At 45.6% G+C, this 17354-nt stretch overlaps 1 protein-coding gene across 6 annotated transcripts in view; it reads left to right on the forward strand.

The window, feature by feature from the left end:
• The first annotated feature begins 2428 nt into the window (after window positions 1-2428).
• Window positions 2429-17354, forward strand: part of ARB2A (ARB2 cotranscriptional regulator A) — a 182165-nt gene continuing 167239 nt past the window's right edge. For 3 of the 6 annotated variants that reach the window (XM_068119911.2, XM_078779792.1, XM_068119914.2), the window contains exons 1-5: window positions 2489-2772; window positions 7999-8088; window positions 9248-9319; window positions 9802-9899; window positions 15407-15472. In XM_068119911.2, coding sequence (XP_067976012.2) covers window positions 2727-2772; window positions 7999-8088; window positions 9248-9319; window positions 9802-9899; window positions 15407-15472 — 372 coding nt within the window. In that variant the 5' untranslated portion in view covers window positions 2489-2726. Of the gene's footprint in view, window positions 2773-7373; window positions 7458-7566; window positions 7701-7998; window positions 8089-9247; window positions 9320-9801; window positions 9900-15406; window positions 15473-17354 lie in introns of those variants that run through there. The other 3 variants (XM_068119913.2, XM_078779790.1, XM_068119912.2) reach the window with 2 other exon arrangements.

Here is a 17354-nt window from a genome sequence, read left to right on the forward strand (position 1 = left end):
GGGCAAGGAGGACGAGGAGGGCCACGGGGAAGGAGGACGAGGAGGGCCACGGGGAAGGAGGACGAGGAGGGCCACGGGAAAGGAGGACGAGGAGGGCCATGGCGAAGGAGGACGAGGAGGGCCACGGCGAAGGAGGACGAGGAGGGCCACGGCAAAGGAGGAAGAGGAGGACCACGGCAAAGGAGGACGAGGAGGGCCACGGCGAAGGAGGACGAGGAGGGCCACGGCAAAGGAGGACGAGGGAGGACGATGGGGAAGGAGGATGAGGAGGGCTATGGGGAAGGAGGACGAGGGAGGGCCACGCAGAAGGAGGACGAGGGAGGGCCACGGGGAAGGAGGACGAGAAGGGCCACAGCGAAGGAACAAGAGTAAGGACAAGGGGAGGGAGAAATATATGTCAAAATGGATGTTATTGCCATGCATGAGTTATTTATATTCCAAGGTAATGAGGTTTCATGTACGAAGTTACAGTTTTATAAGAGTATTGTGGGCTGGGACTGGGACAAACCATAATAGTATTAGTCGGGTAAAGGGCATTGGCATTCGGGTAAATAAGGAGTAACGTTACACAAGTGATGCCATCCTCCCATAGTCCCTTTGCGTTTGCTCCATCCTTACCGAGTTTATCAGGAATTTGATACACGGTCATTGGTCAGGTGCTGATGGAGGACAATCTTCGGCCAAACCATCAAAGTGAACCCGCTGAACGTCCAATCCACCTTCATCGAGTACGTGGTCCCTTTCATTACCCATATTGATAAACACAATTGAATGTTTCCAATTTTGCTAATGCGGGTCTTGGGTTAAAATTTAAAAACCTCTTAATTCTTACCTCCCGCGCATATGCGGAGCAACCCATCGAGGCTTGGGCCGTTTCTCCCCGGTCGACATCTCCACCCTGGCCCGGATCCCACAGATGGCCCTGCCGTCCATTTCCCTGCATGCATCGCGCGCATCCCGTGGATCTTCGTATTCTACGAACGCAAACCCAGGTGGATTCCGCGCCACCCACACGTTCCGCAAAGGCCCGAACACACGGAACATGCGCTCCAGCTCAGACTTCGTGGCGGCATTCCCGAGATTTCCAACGTACACTTTGCATTCCAAAGGCGTCTCTCGAGTAAACGACATCTTCACTTGACGAGCGAAGCGGGAGATAAAATGGCCACCAAGGGCCGCACTCCCAGCATGCACCGCGGCAAATTCGCGCTGAGATGACGAGTTGACGCAAATTGGCGCTCTATTATTTCCCTTTTTTTTTTTTTTTATCTCCCTCTGTGTTTCGCTCTGAGGTTCAAATAGTCCGATCATATATCGGTCGATATTTATACGTCAATTGTACATATCAAATTTGATATCCCTCATCCCTGCTTGCCTGCCTTGGTGCAGTCGGTGCACATTTTCCGGATGGCTCGAATTAAATAGTTCAAAGCCACTTACGATCAACGAGTAAGAGGGTAAAATGCAGTCACAAGATCATTTGCATGACGGACGTATGATTGAGCCGATCGACTGACTAAAAATATGATTATTAAAAGGAGCTTTATTTGACGAAGTGAATTTTTTTTATCACATCCTGTTGAAGAAATAGGTTACTTTTCTTTATCATAATAGTATTGTAGGCTTCTTTCGTATATTTCAATTTATTTTTACTGAAATAACGTGTTTGGCTCACTGATATCTACACTGACTGGATTGGACGGGTGGTCCTGAAGCCACCGGAAGTGCTCCATCGGCCATATTGCTTCTCCCACCACACAGAAAAGTCCCATTTGTATCAATGCAAATATCTTTGAAGTCGTCAAGGTGCTTCAAGATGCAAAACCCCGTTTGTTTTTAAAGGTGCTTTTCATCCGTAAGTGGTATTCACCTTAGTTACGATCCAGCGTGCAGAAACTCGTGGGAGAGCAAAGATGGCGGACAAATTGCTTCAAAAATTGAGCTTCCCATCCTATCCAGTAAGTATAGAGATGTGTGATTTACATTTACATCAACAGTATTTTCTGTCTATTTTCGCAATCCAGTTACATAAAAAAGAAAAACTGTTTAAGGGATAGTTAAACCGCTTAACTATCTCACAGAACACTTATACACCACCTAAAAGAGTGCACATTATTGAGCACGATGCGCTGTGGCGGATCAAGTTGCAGCCACTGAAAATCGCACCGCACCACCGACATCGAAAAATCCATTGCCTGCATGAAACTGGATATGTGTCTGATTTTGTCGAAATGTATCCCGGTGTAGCTACAAAACGATGAAATCGTTGAATAAAAGGCATTGGCAATACTTATTACGTATCCGTTCCTGTTATTGTTTTTTATTGGTGTGTTATATATATATTTTCTTTTTTTCAAAAACAAGTCAGATTATGAATATACCAGACACATCTCGTCATTTTAAAATATATTCCTCTTCATAATTAAGCGATTGGTGTCGTTCGGAGTTGCAATATGGCGGTTGTCGCGGTGAACGGCCACCATTGGCCAGATATTGTTGCGCGTCGATGTGTTTCGCTTCCCACTTCCGGGTAAAATAAGCCTGAGCGGCTTTCCTCCTCTTTTTCGTTTTACTTTTTGTCCTTTCGCCTTCCGTTAATCACTCCAATATCTTCGGTCGCCTCTGTTCATCCTTTGATTTATCCTTCTACGGAAATCGTGTCCTGATTTGTTTCCTGAGATGGTCACATTTAAACCACCATTTGCACTGCCTCTGTAATTCCTCGAATGCCTCTCGCCTGCTGCTCCAAGTTCTGGGAAATCTCAACACAAGGTCAGACCAGCAGTATTGAAGAATTATTTGTTTTGGTGAATTGACCTTCGTACACCGTGTTTTTCGTTATACTTGTAGTGTTTATGGTAAATTTGTTTGCGGTCTCCAGAAGGCAAACCCTTGTGGACGATTCTGAAAGGTAAAGTTCCTTTTTTTCCCCAGATACGTTTGTCTTCCTTGTGATAAAGCAATGGCAGCCGTTTGTGGGCTCACCTGCGATCCATCCATACTCGTTATTTCTGTGAGATTGTCCTTATGGTTAAATCGTCGAACTCGCCACCAAAGTGAGGGTTGGTTCTGTGCTCTAGTGTCACCTGCTTCCATCCACATGATGCACAGGTGCGGCACGATACCTTGGACTTGGAGTGACCTACCTTGGTCGCCACGGGGAAGCAGGTGGAGGTTTGCCTTATTCGTCTGTGGAAGCGTCTTCTTCACTTACTCTTCACTTCACCCGACCTGTGAAGCATCAGGTTGGTGCTTCACAGGTAGGGTGTTGTTGGTGCATCATAAAATGCACCTCGGGTGGACCTCGGGCTGAGTGTCCATTCCGCTGGCATAAGTTGGTGGACGTTACCCATCCACACATAAGCTACCTACAACAACAACAACAACAACATGCATTTTAAAGGCCATTTTCCCTGCTAGAGCGGGGGTTAGCCTTGCGGTCCCCATGACAATCTTCTCCATTTTGCCATATTTTCTGCATCTCTCCTTGTTAACCCCCTTGCCCGCATTTCTTCTTCCACCATCTTTAGCCAAGTATTTCTCGGTCTTCCCCGTCCTCTACTTCCTTCTACTATCATTTCCATCATTCTTCTCAACCAGTCACTTTCATCCTTCCTCAACACATGACCAAACCATCTCAACCTGTTCCTCTTCACAGCATCAATCACAGGCTCCATTCCCATCATCTTTCGCAATTCATCATTTGTCTTCCTCTCTCTGAACGATACTCCGCACATCCGTCGAACCATTCGCATTTCCACCCTTTCCAACCTTCGTTGCTGCTCTACGTTCATTACCCATGTCTCGCTCCCAAAAATCATAACACTTCTCACACATGCAGCATACACCATTCCCTTCAGCTTCAACGACACTCCCCTCATCATCAGCACGCCACTCAGTTCCCGAAACTTCTTCCATGCACATCTCACTCGAGCAACCGTTGCCGAGTCTGATCCACCTTCTACATTCAGCATGTCTCCGAGGTAGCAAAATGTTTTCACACCTTCCAGCTTCACGCCGTCTCCAAGATCCAACTCAACATTTCCTCCATCTGCAGCTCCCTCTGTGCACACCTTACATTTGAATGTAGCTGCCACACTGGTTAATGACCCTCTCAGACCACTACATTTTTGATGAACCCACTCAGCGCACATTGTACACTGAATGGAGTTCACTCCGACACCCTTCCTACACACAGCACAGGGCCACTTCCCAGTTCTTTCCACCTCGCCACATGCTTTACCACTTGCCATCACCTTCGTCTTTCCGATATTCACCTTCAGACCTTTTGTCTCCATACATTCCTTCCACGTGTTCATCTTTTCCTTCAGTCCATCCATACTTTCCGCAATCAACACCAGATCATCTGCATACAATAACTCCCACGGTAACCCTCCTCTACGTTCTGAGCCAGCACCTCCATCACAGCTACAAATAGTAGTGGACTTAGTACCGACCCCTGATGCACTCCCACCTTCACCTCAAACTCACCACTGTTCCCGTCCTTCGTCCTTACAGCTGTGCGCGCTCTTTTGTACATTGCCATCACTACTCTGATTTATCAACCATTCCTCCACTCCTAACTTCCTCAATGCCCATGTCAATACTTTGCGTGGAACCCGATCGAATGCTTTCTCCAGATCAACAAACCCAAGAAACAACCTCTTCCTCTTCTCCATGTACTTCTCCTGTAACTGCCTCACAATGAAAAGCGCATCTGTAGTTCCTCTTCCTGGCATGAATCCAAACTGCATTTCGTCGATCTTCACTTTCTTCCTTATCCTCCTCTCCAACACCCTTTCCAATACCTTCATTCCATGCTGCAATAACTTTATCGCTCGGTACGAGCCACACTCCAGAGGGTCACCTTTCCCCCTTGTATAGAGGGATGAGGGTACTCATTTCCCAATCCACTGGAATGCGGCCTTCTTTCACCACCAGATTACAGATCTCTGTCATTCTCTTCACACCCCAACTTCCTGCTGCCTTCAACATATCTCCCACAACTCCCGTCGGCCCTCCCGCTTTTCTACCCTTCATTGCTTTTATCGCTTCCTCAACTTCCTTCTCAGTTATCTTCTCTGCCGGTCCTAAAACTGGGTTACTCTCTATGTTGCCATCCCATTCATTCTCTGTTTTGAACAGCATTTCCATATATCTTTTCCATCTTCCTTTTATTCCATCTGGGTCGACAACGATTTGTCCCACTTCATCCTTCAAGCAACTCACCCCCATCACATCACACCTCTCTTACGCTATCTGCTTTGCAATCCTGAATACTGCTTTCTGACCCTCTTCCGAATCCAAGCGTTCTCCGAACATTTTCCTACATGCCTCCTGCGCCTTTGCTATCTCCTTCTTTGCAGCCTTCCTGGCTGCCTTATAACTTTCATGCTCTGCTGTTTCTGCTGCCGTACCCTTCGCCTTCTGCCACTCCTTGAACTTCTTCCTCTTCTCGTCAATCCTCTTTCCAACTTCATCATCCCACCACCATGTTTCCGAGTGCCTCGGTGGTCCTTTTGTCCATCCACATACCTCACCAACGGCTCCCAACAGACTAGCTTTCATTGACATCCAAGCACTTTCAAGCTCAACCACATCATCCTCGACCCTACTCAGTCTCTCTTTTAATGCCTCCCTTACTGTCACCTGTTTCAACATCCACACCTTCATTCTCGGTTGGTACTTCACCCGCCGAGCTCTCCTCGCACCTTTCACCCTTACGTCGCAGACAACCAAGTGGTGCTGTGAAACAGCCTCCTCCCCCGGGATCACCTTTGTGTCCCGGAGGTGCCCCCTATCTCGCCTACGCACCATCAGGTAGTCAACGGTTGTCGTCGACCCACCTGACGTGTATGTAACAAGCTTATTATCCTCTTTCTGGAACTGAGTATTACAAATCAACAAATCAGCTCCATCAGCAAACTCCAAAATCCTTTCACCTCCATTTCTCACACCATATCCGTAACCCCCATGAACTCCCTCAAAACCATCCATACTCCTTCCCACATGTCCATTTAGGTCTCCTCCTACCACAACAACTTCCTCATCTTTCACGTTTTCCATCAGCTTCTCTATCGCACACCAGAACTTGTCCTCTTCATCGCTTCGACCAACCTGCGGAGCATATCCCAAGATGACATTCACCAAGAGCTTTCCAATCATCATTTTCACCATCATCAACCTATCACTCACTCTAGTCACACTCACCACACTGTCTACAAACTCCTCAGAAAACAGGACACCAACACCATTCACGCCCTCCGGGCACCCTTGCCATACAAACTTGTATTTCTGTCCCTGCCGACCCTTCACCATTCTCACACCACTTCCCTTCCATCTCGTCTCTTGCACACAACATATGTCCACTCTTCTTCTGACCAATACTTCCACCACTTCTCCTGATCTCCCTGTCATTGTCCCTACATTCCATGTCCCAAACCTCAGAAACCGATCTCCACTTCGGGCTGCACCCTGCCCATATGTACTTGTAATTGTCATGGTTCTCTTTTTGAGGCAATGTTTTTATAGCCGGATGCCCTTCCTGATGCCAACCCTCTTAGTCGCCTCTTACGACACGCAGGGATACGGTGTACCTATTCTTATCCAGGGTACACACTGGGAATCTACCTACATAAGCTACCTACCATCCACACAAACCAGTATTCCCATACCCCTCAACCTCCAATGCATCCAGGTACCTATCCAAATCTTATTTAAACGTATCCACCCACTCTGCTGCCACTACCTTTCCTGGGAGACCATTCCACGCATTAACTACTCTCCGACTGAAAGACCGCCTACCTTAAAACTTTACTCGGATCCCACTATGTTTTTCGTGAAGAGTAGGTGAGTTATTTCCAGCACCCTGAAGAAATTCCAAATTTTTGCCCAAATCGCCTTTAACCAGACTCGGTGGCCAAATGGCTAGAGCGTATCGTATGCTTTGAGTCTGAGAGGTGGACTGGTTTGAGATTTGAATCCCGGCCGAGTCATACCAAAGACTGTCTTCTCCCGACTCCTCTCCGACATTGCACGTGCTGCTTCCTTGTTTGATGCTCAACATTTAAAGAGGATGGAGCATGTAAAAACAACCATAGGTTGGAAACCATTGCGCATGTTTGATGGCCCTAATAGCCTCCACCTGTGTTGAAGCTCCTTGTCAGGGAACTCATTATTCAGTTGAATGCTAGATCTGGACATTGGGTTCGTGAAAGACTCAGCTCAAAAGCTTCCTGGCTCACCCCACAAGGGAGTGGTAATTATTGGGGTCCCTAAAGAAGAAAAACCAGAAGAAGTAGTACCTAGTCGTCGTGTGTGCGTGTCCTTATTTTGGCCAAGTTTCACTTAGTTTGAGCTTGTTTCATTTCCAGGAGGACTGGTGACATACAAGGGGTCTTCTTTCGGATGCAGCAATTGGCTGAGGGTGCGGCTATGCCGCTGATGCAGTGCCCCGTGTAAGTTATGGCAGGAATTTGGAATTTGTTCAGGGTGCTGGCGATAGCTCGCCTACTCCTCGTGAAGGACACTGTCGGATCCTTAACGTCCACCAACCGATGTTCGCAGATGGGATGCCCAGTGTAACATCCATTTGATGGACCTCACACACGTTGATGCCTCGCCCTGCCTGCGGGACACCGGGATGAGAGTTTGTAGCTGAGCCGAGATTCAAACCCAGGCTTGACGGCCCAGAGCCGAGTGTGCGTACATCTAGGGTCTAGTCTATCCTACCAACCCATACAATGAGTTGTATCATATGAATAATATTTGCTTTGGGTTTTTATTGTTGTTATCCAATGCTTATGAGAGATACGCTGGTCTTGCATTGCACGGCCGGACATTCAAAGCAACCGGAGTTTGGGATTTCAAAAGGTTCTGGTTTGTAGGCCATTGTGATGAACATTTGTTAGAATTCACTTTTGGAATCAAATTGTGATTGATTTAATGTCCCAAAATCAATTTGAATTTCAATGCAATATTCTTTCTTGTACATTGCAGCTTTGAAGCAACATCACTGGTTTCTGCTGGGAGCTTTTAGTGTGCTAACTGGATTCACTCTATACCTGAAAATGAATGGAAAACATGCAGGTGAATATTTTTCCAATTTTTTTTTTCTTTGTATACAAGATTGAGCTAGCACATTAAACACACAAAAAAAACAAACGGACACATAAAACATATAATAAAGGGAGTGGGAGACAAGATGAGGAGAGAGAGTGGGAAGCACACAAGCACAACAGTAGAGAACAGGGACATCGGGAGATCTGTGGAAGGGAGTGGGTTGGGGGAGAGTGGGGGGGGGGGGGGGGGGGAGTTTGGGTAGGGGTACACTGTATAAAGCAAATTGACTACCAGGAATTTCAGCAATGAAGTCAGAGATTGAAAGAGGTGGATTTGGGGTCTATTAACAGGGGTAGAAAAGATCAAGGTTTTGGAAGGGGGAAGATTTGCCTTCTTATTTTACGTCCTGAAGGAATATTCGGGGAACAGAGCGCAGACAGAGCTGGGGGAGGTAGGCTGGAGAGGAGTCGGTAGAAGACAGAAAGACCACCAACCTGCCTGCAGTGAGTGAGTGAAAGGCCCTCAGAATCAGCTTCATCGCAGGAGATTCCAATGATCGTGAAAGCTTTGGATTCAACAGCGCGAAGCCGAGCTAGGTGTGAGGCAGGAGCACCAGTGCAGAGGGGAGAGCAGTATTCCCTTGAGCTGCGGATGAAAGCCTTGTATGTGGTGAGGAGCTCAGAGGTGCCCAGGAAGGACTTTGCACGATGGAGGATGCCCAGTCGGTGACTGGCTTTGGAGGCCAGCTTGGAAAGGTGTTTTTTGCAGGAAAGATAATGGCTGATAGTGAGACCCAAGAGCTTGAGTGGCAGAACTTCTACCCAATAACGGCGATAAAAAATATCACTGCCCAATAACGTCGTACAATCTTTTAAAGTTGCTGTCACAAGATTTGTTAATTCATTGATGAGTTGTTTTTTTTTTGAAGTACAGCTGCAATCAATGTATTACTGCCCTTAAAGCACTCTCATTAAACTTTTGGGGACATCACACCTCGATCGTTTTACTGTCATGTTAACTCGCTGATTGACGTACATGAGACACATCGGCTTGCTTTTGATTAATAGATAGTTAAAACCATTTGAAAACTTACTCATATAAAATTGTTTCTACTAATATAAGAACATCTGTCATTCTTTTTTGTTGCCAATGCTATTATTTGTGTTTTTGTATTCATTCCTAACAGACACAGGTAGTGGAAAACAGCAGAAACAACATACCAAAGATTTAGAAGAACTTGGCTACTTCTTCAAAGACCGTAAGAAATATTCCATTTTTTTTCGTGTACATGTCCAAGGCTCGTGGAAGAGTTGGAGCAAAATGGAAGGGAACACAATGGAAAGGGGGGGACACACCAACAGCAAAGTAGAAGTGAGAGTGAGATCAAGGGGTTGGAGAGAAGACACCCTGGGATGAAGAAGAAGCACACAAGCTGAATGCAACTCAACAAGAACAGGAAGGGGAGGTTGGGAATGAAATGGAGAACGACCAAAATATTTATTATGACTTTCGTAATAATAGACTAAGTGTGGGCCTCTGCATTCTGCCATGGCACCAGTTTAATTGGGATAACAAAAGAGGCTAATATATCATTTTTAATCATGTGCCAGGTCAAATAATGCCAGGCCACAGCTCACCTGGCTCTTGAAATTGACTGTGTCAACCCTGTGCAGTTGAAAGGCTGTTGTTGTTTTAGGTGGTTGTTATTGTTAAATTGTCATCCTTTTGTGTATTGCACAGAAAAGCTACTCAAGAAGGGTGCTGAAGATGAGCCTTTTGAGTTTCACGTTGGTAGTACGCATCGTGAAAATCAGAGGCACTACGAAGAGCTTGGGAATGTAAGCGTTGTTGTATTTCTTAATTTTTGATGTCGCATTATTGAATTTTATTGTAAAAACATCGTGAGCATCAACAACATGAATGTCAATCTGCTGCAACCCTTAAAGGGCCACAGACACAGAAAATCATGTTTGGTTTAATTAATAGATATTGCTTCACTTAACACTTAATCGTCCTTTTTTTTTGAATAAATATCACTCGATTGGCCCCCGCCACCCAAAAAACGGCGATTTGATTGCTCATGTGACTGGCTACGTCATCGAGGGAATTTTTGTTGCTGCTGGTAGTTTTTAATAATGATTTTGACTATCAGAAGATTCTTGGTCAGGCAGTTATCATTGCGTGCTGAGAAACCTTTCCCTCGATTACATCACACAGGTGACATCATGAATGAACATCACGATTTTAGAGGCGGGACTCCACTACCAGCTAAAAACTACCAGCAGCAACAAAAATTCCCTCGATGACGTAGCCAGTCACATGAGCAATCAAATCGCCGTTTTTTGGGTGGCGGGGGCCAATCGAGTGATATTTATTCAAAAAAAAGGACGATTAAGTGTTAAGTGAAGCAATATCTATTAATTAAACCAAACACGATTTTCTGTGTCTATGGCCCTTCAACATTAATGCAGGTTTTCTCTAGGCCTCTGTGTTGGGGCCGTCTTTGTTCCTCCTTTATATAAATTATCTGCCCAACAACATTTCATCACGGCTAGACACTTGTGCTGATGACTCAACCCTATACACAACTTTTCCTGCCTCCTGGCCTGTATCACTGCCTTCAAGTCTTTGAGAAATTCAGTAATTGGGGAAAAGACTGGTTCATCAGTATTGATCAAAAGAATACCCACCCGCTATCCATGTTTAGGTCTAGATCCCCCTCTATTCATAACATGGTTATGAACAAGCACCATTAAAATAACTCAACGCCATCCCTCTTCTTAGTCTGGACATCACTTTTTACCTTGTTTGTGATAAGTTCCCTCTGCCCCCCCCCCCCCCCCTCAAACAACCCCTCACTGTGCCTCATCCCTTCACCATCAAACCTTTCATCCTGCTCATCCTTCCCTTTCTTGGAACTCTTCTGTAATCTCTGACACACTATCAACTGCTCTCCCTACCTCCCCCTCTCATCCTTCATCTTACCCAACTCCTCCCCTCCCCTGTCCTGTACCCGATGCTCCCCCTCTCTCTTCATTAACGGTATGGACCTCAAACATCCGGGGCCTTCGCTCAAACCTGACTGATCTCTCCATACAGGTTGCTTCTGACAATCCAGACTTGATCTGCTTAACAGAGACTTTCCTCCTTCAAGATGTCTCTGATTCCTTAATATCTCTTCCTGGTTACTCCCTCCTCCGGTATGATAGACCTGAGCCTCGTCCTGGTGGTGGGGTGGCTATCTTTATCAAAAACTCTCTTCCTCACTCTCCGTGCACTGCCCTCTCTCCTCCTCACCCCCAGGAGTACCTCTGGCTACGGCTTCCTCTCCGCTCCCACCTTTTGTTCATATGTGTTCTCTACCGTCCCCCAAACAGTGATGACTCCATTTACATTTCACTGTCTGACAACATGGACCAACTTCTATCTACTCATCCCAACTCTCTCTTCCTCATATGTGGCGACTTCAACTGTCATTATGCCACCTGGTTGGGCGTGGGTTCCTCTCTCACCAGTCATGGCACCTCAGCAAAGGACTTCTGTGACTCACTGGGATTGACACAATCTGTCAATTTCCCGACCCGGATCTCAGCCAATGGAGTATCTCCTCTTCTAGACTTGGTTATGACAAACTTCCCTGCTAATGTCTGCTGCTCTTCTTCTGCTCCAATGGGTTCTTATGATCATGTGCTTGTCAAAGTGGACATCTCTCTGACCATTCTCAGAGAGCCTCCTCAGCGTCGACGAGTCTGGCATTTCACTCAGGCCGACTGGGACGGTCTTCAAGCAGCCATCAATCGTCTGGATTGGTCTCGCATCTCCACTGCCTCTGACATCAATTCTTCCTGGGAATTCTTCCAAAGCAAACTGCTCTCTCTCATGCACAGATTTATCCCATCTCGTCTTCAGTTGTCTTACCCTTCCTCCCGTCCATGGTACACTGAATCTTGTGGTGAGGCAGTTGCCCTGAAACAAGTTGCCTTTGCCTCTTGGAAGGCTAATCCAACTGAAGGCAATCTCAGTTCCTTCCACCAAGCTCGGAACAAGTGTCTGTCTACCCTCAGGAGTGCCAGGAAGCACTATCTCTCCTCACTCAAGAATGAACTCTCAAATCTGTCTCCTTCCTCCAAATCCTGGTGGCGTCTGGTCAAATCCGTTTCTGGTGTTTGTTCCCCCTCCATCTCCTCCCTTACCTCAAATGGCCACACAGTTGACATCGCACGTGACAAAGCCGAATGCCTCAACTCTGTGTTTGCCTCAAAATCTTTAGTCCCAAACCCATCTCTCTCTGTTCCCACCTTTCCCAGTCGAACCCAACTGCTCCTGGACTCTGTGTCCTTCTCTCCTGACAAGGTGGAGGAGTTTTCGTCTGACCTCGACTCTGATTCTGCAACTGGACCAGACGGCATCAGCCCACGGGTCCTAAAATCCTGCTCTGCCGCTCTATCTCACCCTCTCTCTGTTCTTTTCACCCTATCTATTGCTCAAGGTCATCTGCCAGCATCCTGAAAATCAGCAAACATTACAGCTTTACACAAAAAAGGTGCAAAAACAGATCCTTGCAACTCCAGACCAATCAGCCTGCTCCCAATTATCAGCAAAGTCATGGAATCCATCATTGCTTCGGATATGAAATCTTTCCTCTTCTCCAATGGCTTGATCTCTGATCATCAATTTGGTTTCAGACCAGGTCACTCTACTCTCGACACGCTGCTTCTGCTGTCTCAACAATGGATGGAGGTCCTCGATGTCAAACAGGAATATCAGAGCTGTCTCCCTTGACATATCACGTGCCTTCGATACAGTCTGGCACCCAGCTCTGCTCACCAAACTCTCCTCCTATGGTATCCATGGAAATCTCCATGCATGGCTTGCGGACTTCCTCTCTGGTCGTAGTCAACGTGTGGCCCTGAATGGATTTCTCTCATCTCCCCTTCCTGTTCAGGCTGGAGTTCCCCAAGGCAGTGTGCTGGGCCCTGTGCTTTTTCTGGTCTTTATCAATGATCTCTCCGACTCTCTGGAAAATCCTCTCTATCTCTTTGCTGATGACTCCACTCTCTGCCGCTCCATTCCTCTTCCCTCAGATCAGCAGTCTGCATCCTCCTCACTCTCTGAAGACCTGGACAAAATCATAGACTGGTCAAACAAGTGGAACATGTCTTTCAATCCTGACAAATCTCACACTCTTACTATGTCTCTCCGAAAAGATCGACTGGACAACCCTCCCATCTACTTTCTCAACAATCCTCTCCAAGAAGTTCTGTCGCTCAAGCTTTTGGGTCTCACTATCTGCCATGATCTTTCTTGGGAAAACCACATTTCCAAGCTGGCCTCCAAAGCCAGTCGCCGACTGGGCATCCTCCGTCGTGCGAAGTCCTTCCTAGGCACACCTGAGCTCCTCACCACATACAAGGCTTTCATCCACAGCTCAATGGAATACTGTTCTCCCCTATGGGCTGGTGCTCCTGCCTCACACCTAGCTCGGCTTCACGCTGTTGAAACCAAAGCTTTCAGAATCATTGGAATCTCCCGCGATGAAGCTATCTCTGAGGCCCTTTCACTCACTCACTCACTGCAGGCAGGTAGGTGGTCTTTCTGTCTTCTACCGACTCCTCTCCGGCCTTGCTCCCCCAGCTCTCTCTGTGCTCTGTCCCCCAAATATTCCTACAGGTCGCACAAGATCTGCCAGCAACCCTCTGATGGTTAAACTGCCGAAATCTCGGCTCTCTGCTCACCTTCACTCTTTCATTACTCTTTTCTCCCACCTCTGGAACAAACTCCCACACTCCCTTCAATCCCACTCCTCCCTCCAGGTCTTTAAAACAGCTGTTCACCACCATCTCTTATTTTCCCCCATCCAAAACCTTGATCTTTTCTACCCCCACTAATTCACCCTAGATCCACCTTGTTTGAAATTCCAACTTCTTTCCTGGAAGTCCTGGCAGTGTCCATATGTTTTATACCTCTCCCACCCCCCCTTCCCATGCCTCCCCCCCCAAAGCCCTCTCCCTCCCACAGATCTCTCGATGTCTCCATGTCTCTCGGTCCCTGCTCTCAAATGTTGTGTTTGTGTCCTTCCCCCTCTCTCCCCATCTTGTCTACCGCTCCCGATGTTATTTGTTTTATGTGTCGGTTTGTCTTTCTGTGTGATTAATGTTCGCTCTCTCACGAGCCTCGATCTTGTATACAAAAAAAAAAGAAAAGAAAAAAGTATATTTCTGGCATTGGCAAAGGAGCCTCCCAGTGACTTGGCTGCTTGTATCGGGCTCGCTGATACTTCCCTCCTGAGGCCTCACTCCACCTGTACAAGACCACCATACGTCAATTCGTGGAATACTGTAGTCACATTTGGTTCGGTGCTCCAACTCATCTTCTGTCCCTTCATGATGAGTTGTTAACCTGGTAGGCCATGATCTGGCATCACCTCTAGAACCTCTCTCAGTTTGACACTCTGTGACCTCTCTGTGTCTCTTTTACAGGCACTAAAATGGAAGATGCTCAAGTGGCCTTTCACTGCTTGTCCCTCGGTTACGTACTTTCGTGCTGTGCAGGCTGAACAGGCAGGCTCAAAGTAGAAAGTCGAACTAGTCTTGCAGGTGAAGGCTAGTGTCGATCTGTGTCGGTGGACAGGTATAGCAATGCTTAGAATCAACAGGGCGTTGACCCTGTGAAGCAAGAATAAGCTGATGCTTTGGGGGGTTACCCTCTTTTGCTCTGACGAAGGCCCAAAACATCAGCTTCTCCTTCCTTTTCAAGACTCTTAGCGTACCTTGATGAACCTTCCATTAATTCCATCCATTGAACAGGAAAGATCTGCTTTGGGCCAGCTTGCACCTCTCCGGAAGTTGATGCTTCCTTTATTGCCAATCGTCCCGTATTTCTCAACCTATGATCTAGCAATGAGTGCCTTTCCAAATTTGCATTGCAATTCGAGTTATGGAAAACTCGGGCATTTCTGAAAGGAGAAAACCATTTAATTAATCTATTTTGCTTTATTATTTTTGAGGGAGTTCAGTGGAAGGGATTAATTTCAGTTTTATTTCAATCTCTTCTTTGTTTCATTGATACACCTACTTTGGCATTTGAACGCTTGACCTTTTCTTACAATTATTCTTTTCCAAGAGCCTCCATACCAAGTGAATTATATTTTAAGAAAGATTATAAGGTAACTTGCTTTAAATTCTACCTTTGTGTGTTTGTTTTTTTAGGGGGGAGTTCCTTTAACATCACATTCCACTAATTTTCTTGTAAAAGTGGAAAACTCATCTGGCTTAATGTGCAAATAGAATCTCTGATTTCTATTATTGTTTCTTCAGTAGTTGAACTGTATGTCCTTATTTTTCAGGCTATAACCCAATACATTTACAAACTTCTGGAAGAGGAATACGACTTAACAAGGACTTTACTGCCGGTACGAAAGTTTTTTTTGTTGTTGGTTTTTTTTGTTTTTTTAACAAAGTTATTATTATTCCGAGATGCTTACTGGAATTGTAGGAAGAAAAAATAAACAAGAAGAAATAGTGATATATAAAGTCTACTTATCTGTTTGTACAGCTGTCTGCCTATTTGACTATTTGTTTTTGTCATCCTGTTTCTCTCTCCACTGCACTATTAGTGCATTGACCTTTCACCCTTTTTTTTACAGTTTTTTTTTCCCTTTATTATTGGTGTGTGTCTACAGTTTTTCCTTTGTTATTGGTGTGTGTGTGTGTGTGTGTGTGTGTGTGTGTGTGTGTGTGTGTGTGTGTGTGTGTGTGTGTGCGCGCGCGCGTGAGATGTCTGTATAGAAAGGCATTTAAATTGAAATATAACGTTTTATCTTCGATAAATTAATAGCGTTGATCATTTAAAATCCAATTTTGTAGTTCTGCATGACAATATTACATTTTTTGTAACTTCAAATTAAATAACGGAAAACGATATAGACAGCACCTTGAAAAGAAACTCATCTCATTCATGTATAAAGACACACACACACACACACACACACACACACACACACACACACACACACACACACACACACACACACACACACACACACACACATATATACTATACACACTGGCAACAACAACTTGTATGCACACACTCATACATATGCGCACACACAAAGGTGGATACTTTGAGACCTGGGAGGGCTTCGTTCCGACTTCTGAAACTAGTCCAGGACCTGACTAACATATGTATGCAAATAATTTAGGAGAGGATAACTCAACTGTTATAGGCTAATATCACCCACAGGAACAACCTGGGATGTGTGCCAAAATCTCTATCCGGGGCGAAAAGCCCGAAAATGACCACGCCCTTTTAAAAATGACCACGCCCTTTTTCATAGGAAGTGCTATTTCCGACATAGCTCTATCTTCTATACCGTTGGAGCTACAGATTTTCTGAGGTGCTTAAAATGTTCAGAATAGCCATGTTTAGGAGGTCATATATTTCCAAATGGGTTTTCTACGAGAAAATGACTAAAAAGCGTTCGGTCAACTTATTACCATACAACTACCTACATACTGGAATTGCCATATCATAGTAAAGAAAGCGAGCATTTGATTATTGTAAAGAAATTGTATTTTCAATCATACTATTATCAATGGAATGTTAACTTAAAATGAAAAAAAAACAAAAAAAACTTATTACTTTAGTAGGTAGCAGTACCGAGAGAGCTTAATGTTTCAAAGATCAGCAGGGAATTTGCCCAACAGCCAACAATACAACTTTGAACACCACAATAGTACTGTTTATGTGTCACATAAACCAGGGTCGGGAACAGGAACATGAAGAGTAACACAACAGAGTCCAGTTATGAGGATGATGAGCAGTGTTCATTCAGTGATAGGGTTTTTACAACAATCACCTCCTTTGCATTTGCAGTACTTGCAACACTTGAAATCAGCTACCCTGCATGGACACCCATTCTTACGAGCACACTTGCCACACCTACAGGGATCTGGCAGGCCTTCGGGTTTTGAGATCACAATCTCAGGGACTAATAAACTGCCCCTTCTTACAAAACCATAAGACTCGGCATTCATAATCAAGGTGGCGTCTCTAAATGGGGCTTGGACCCACAGTTGCTGTTGGTAATAGCCTCTTTGGATATGTTTTCTTGCATTAGTTGACGTGCAAGCGGTTCTCTCAAAGTCCATCTTGAGGGCATTGCTATCAAATGCAGCGACACGCAGGTCGTCAAATATCTCCAGGTCTGTTGATGGTTTGAGACACTTGACCAAGAATGTCTCCGCCATCTCTATTGTGCTTTCTGTTAGCTGTGGGCAGTCGAAATTCAG

The sequence above is a fragment of the Myxine glutinosa genome, chromosome 6 (genome assembly GCF_964187855.1).
Source record: "Myxine glutinosa chromosome 6, kmMyxGlut1.1, whole genome shotgun sequence".
NCBI lineage: Eukaryota > Metazoa > Chordata > Myxini > Myxiniformes > Myxinidae > Myxine > Myxine glutinosa.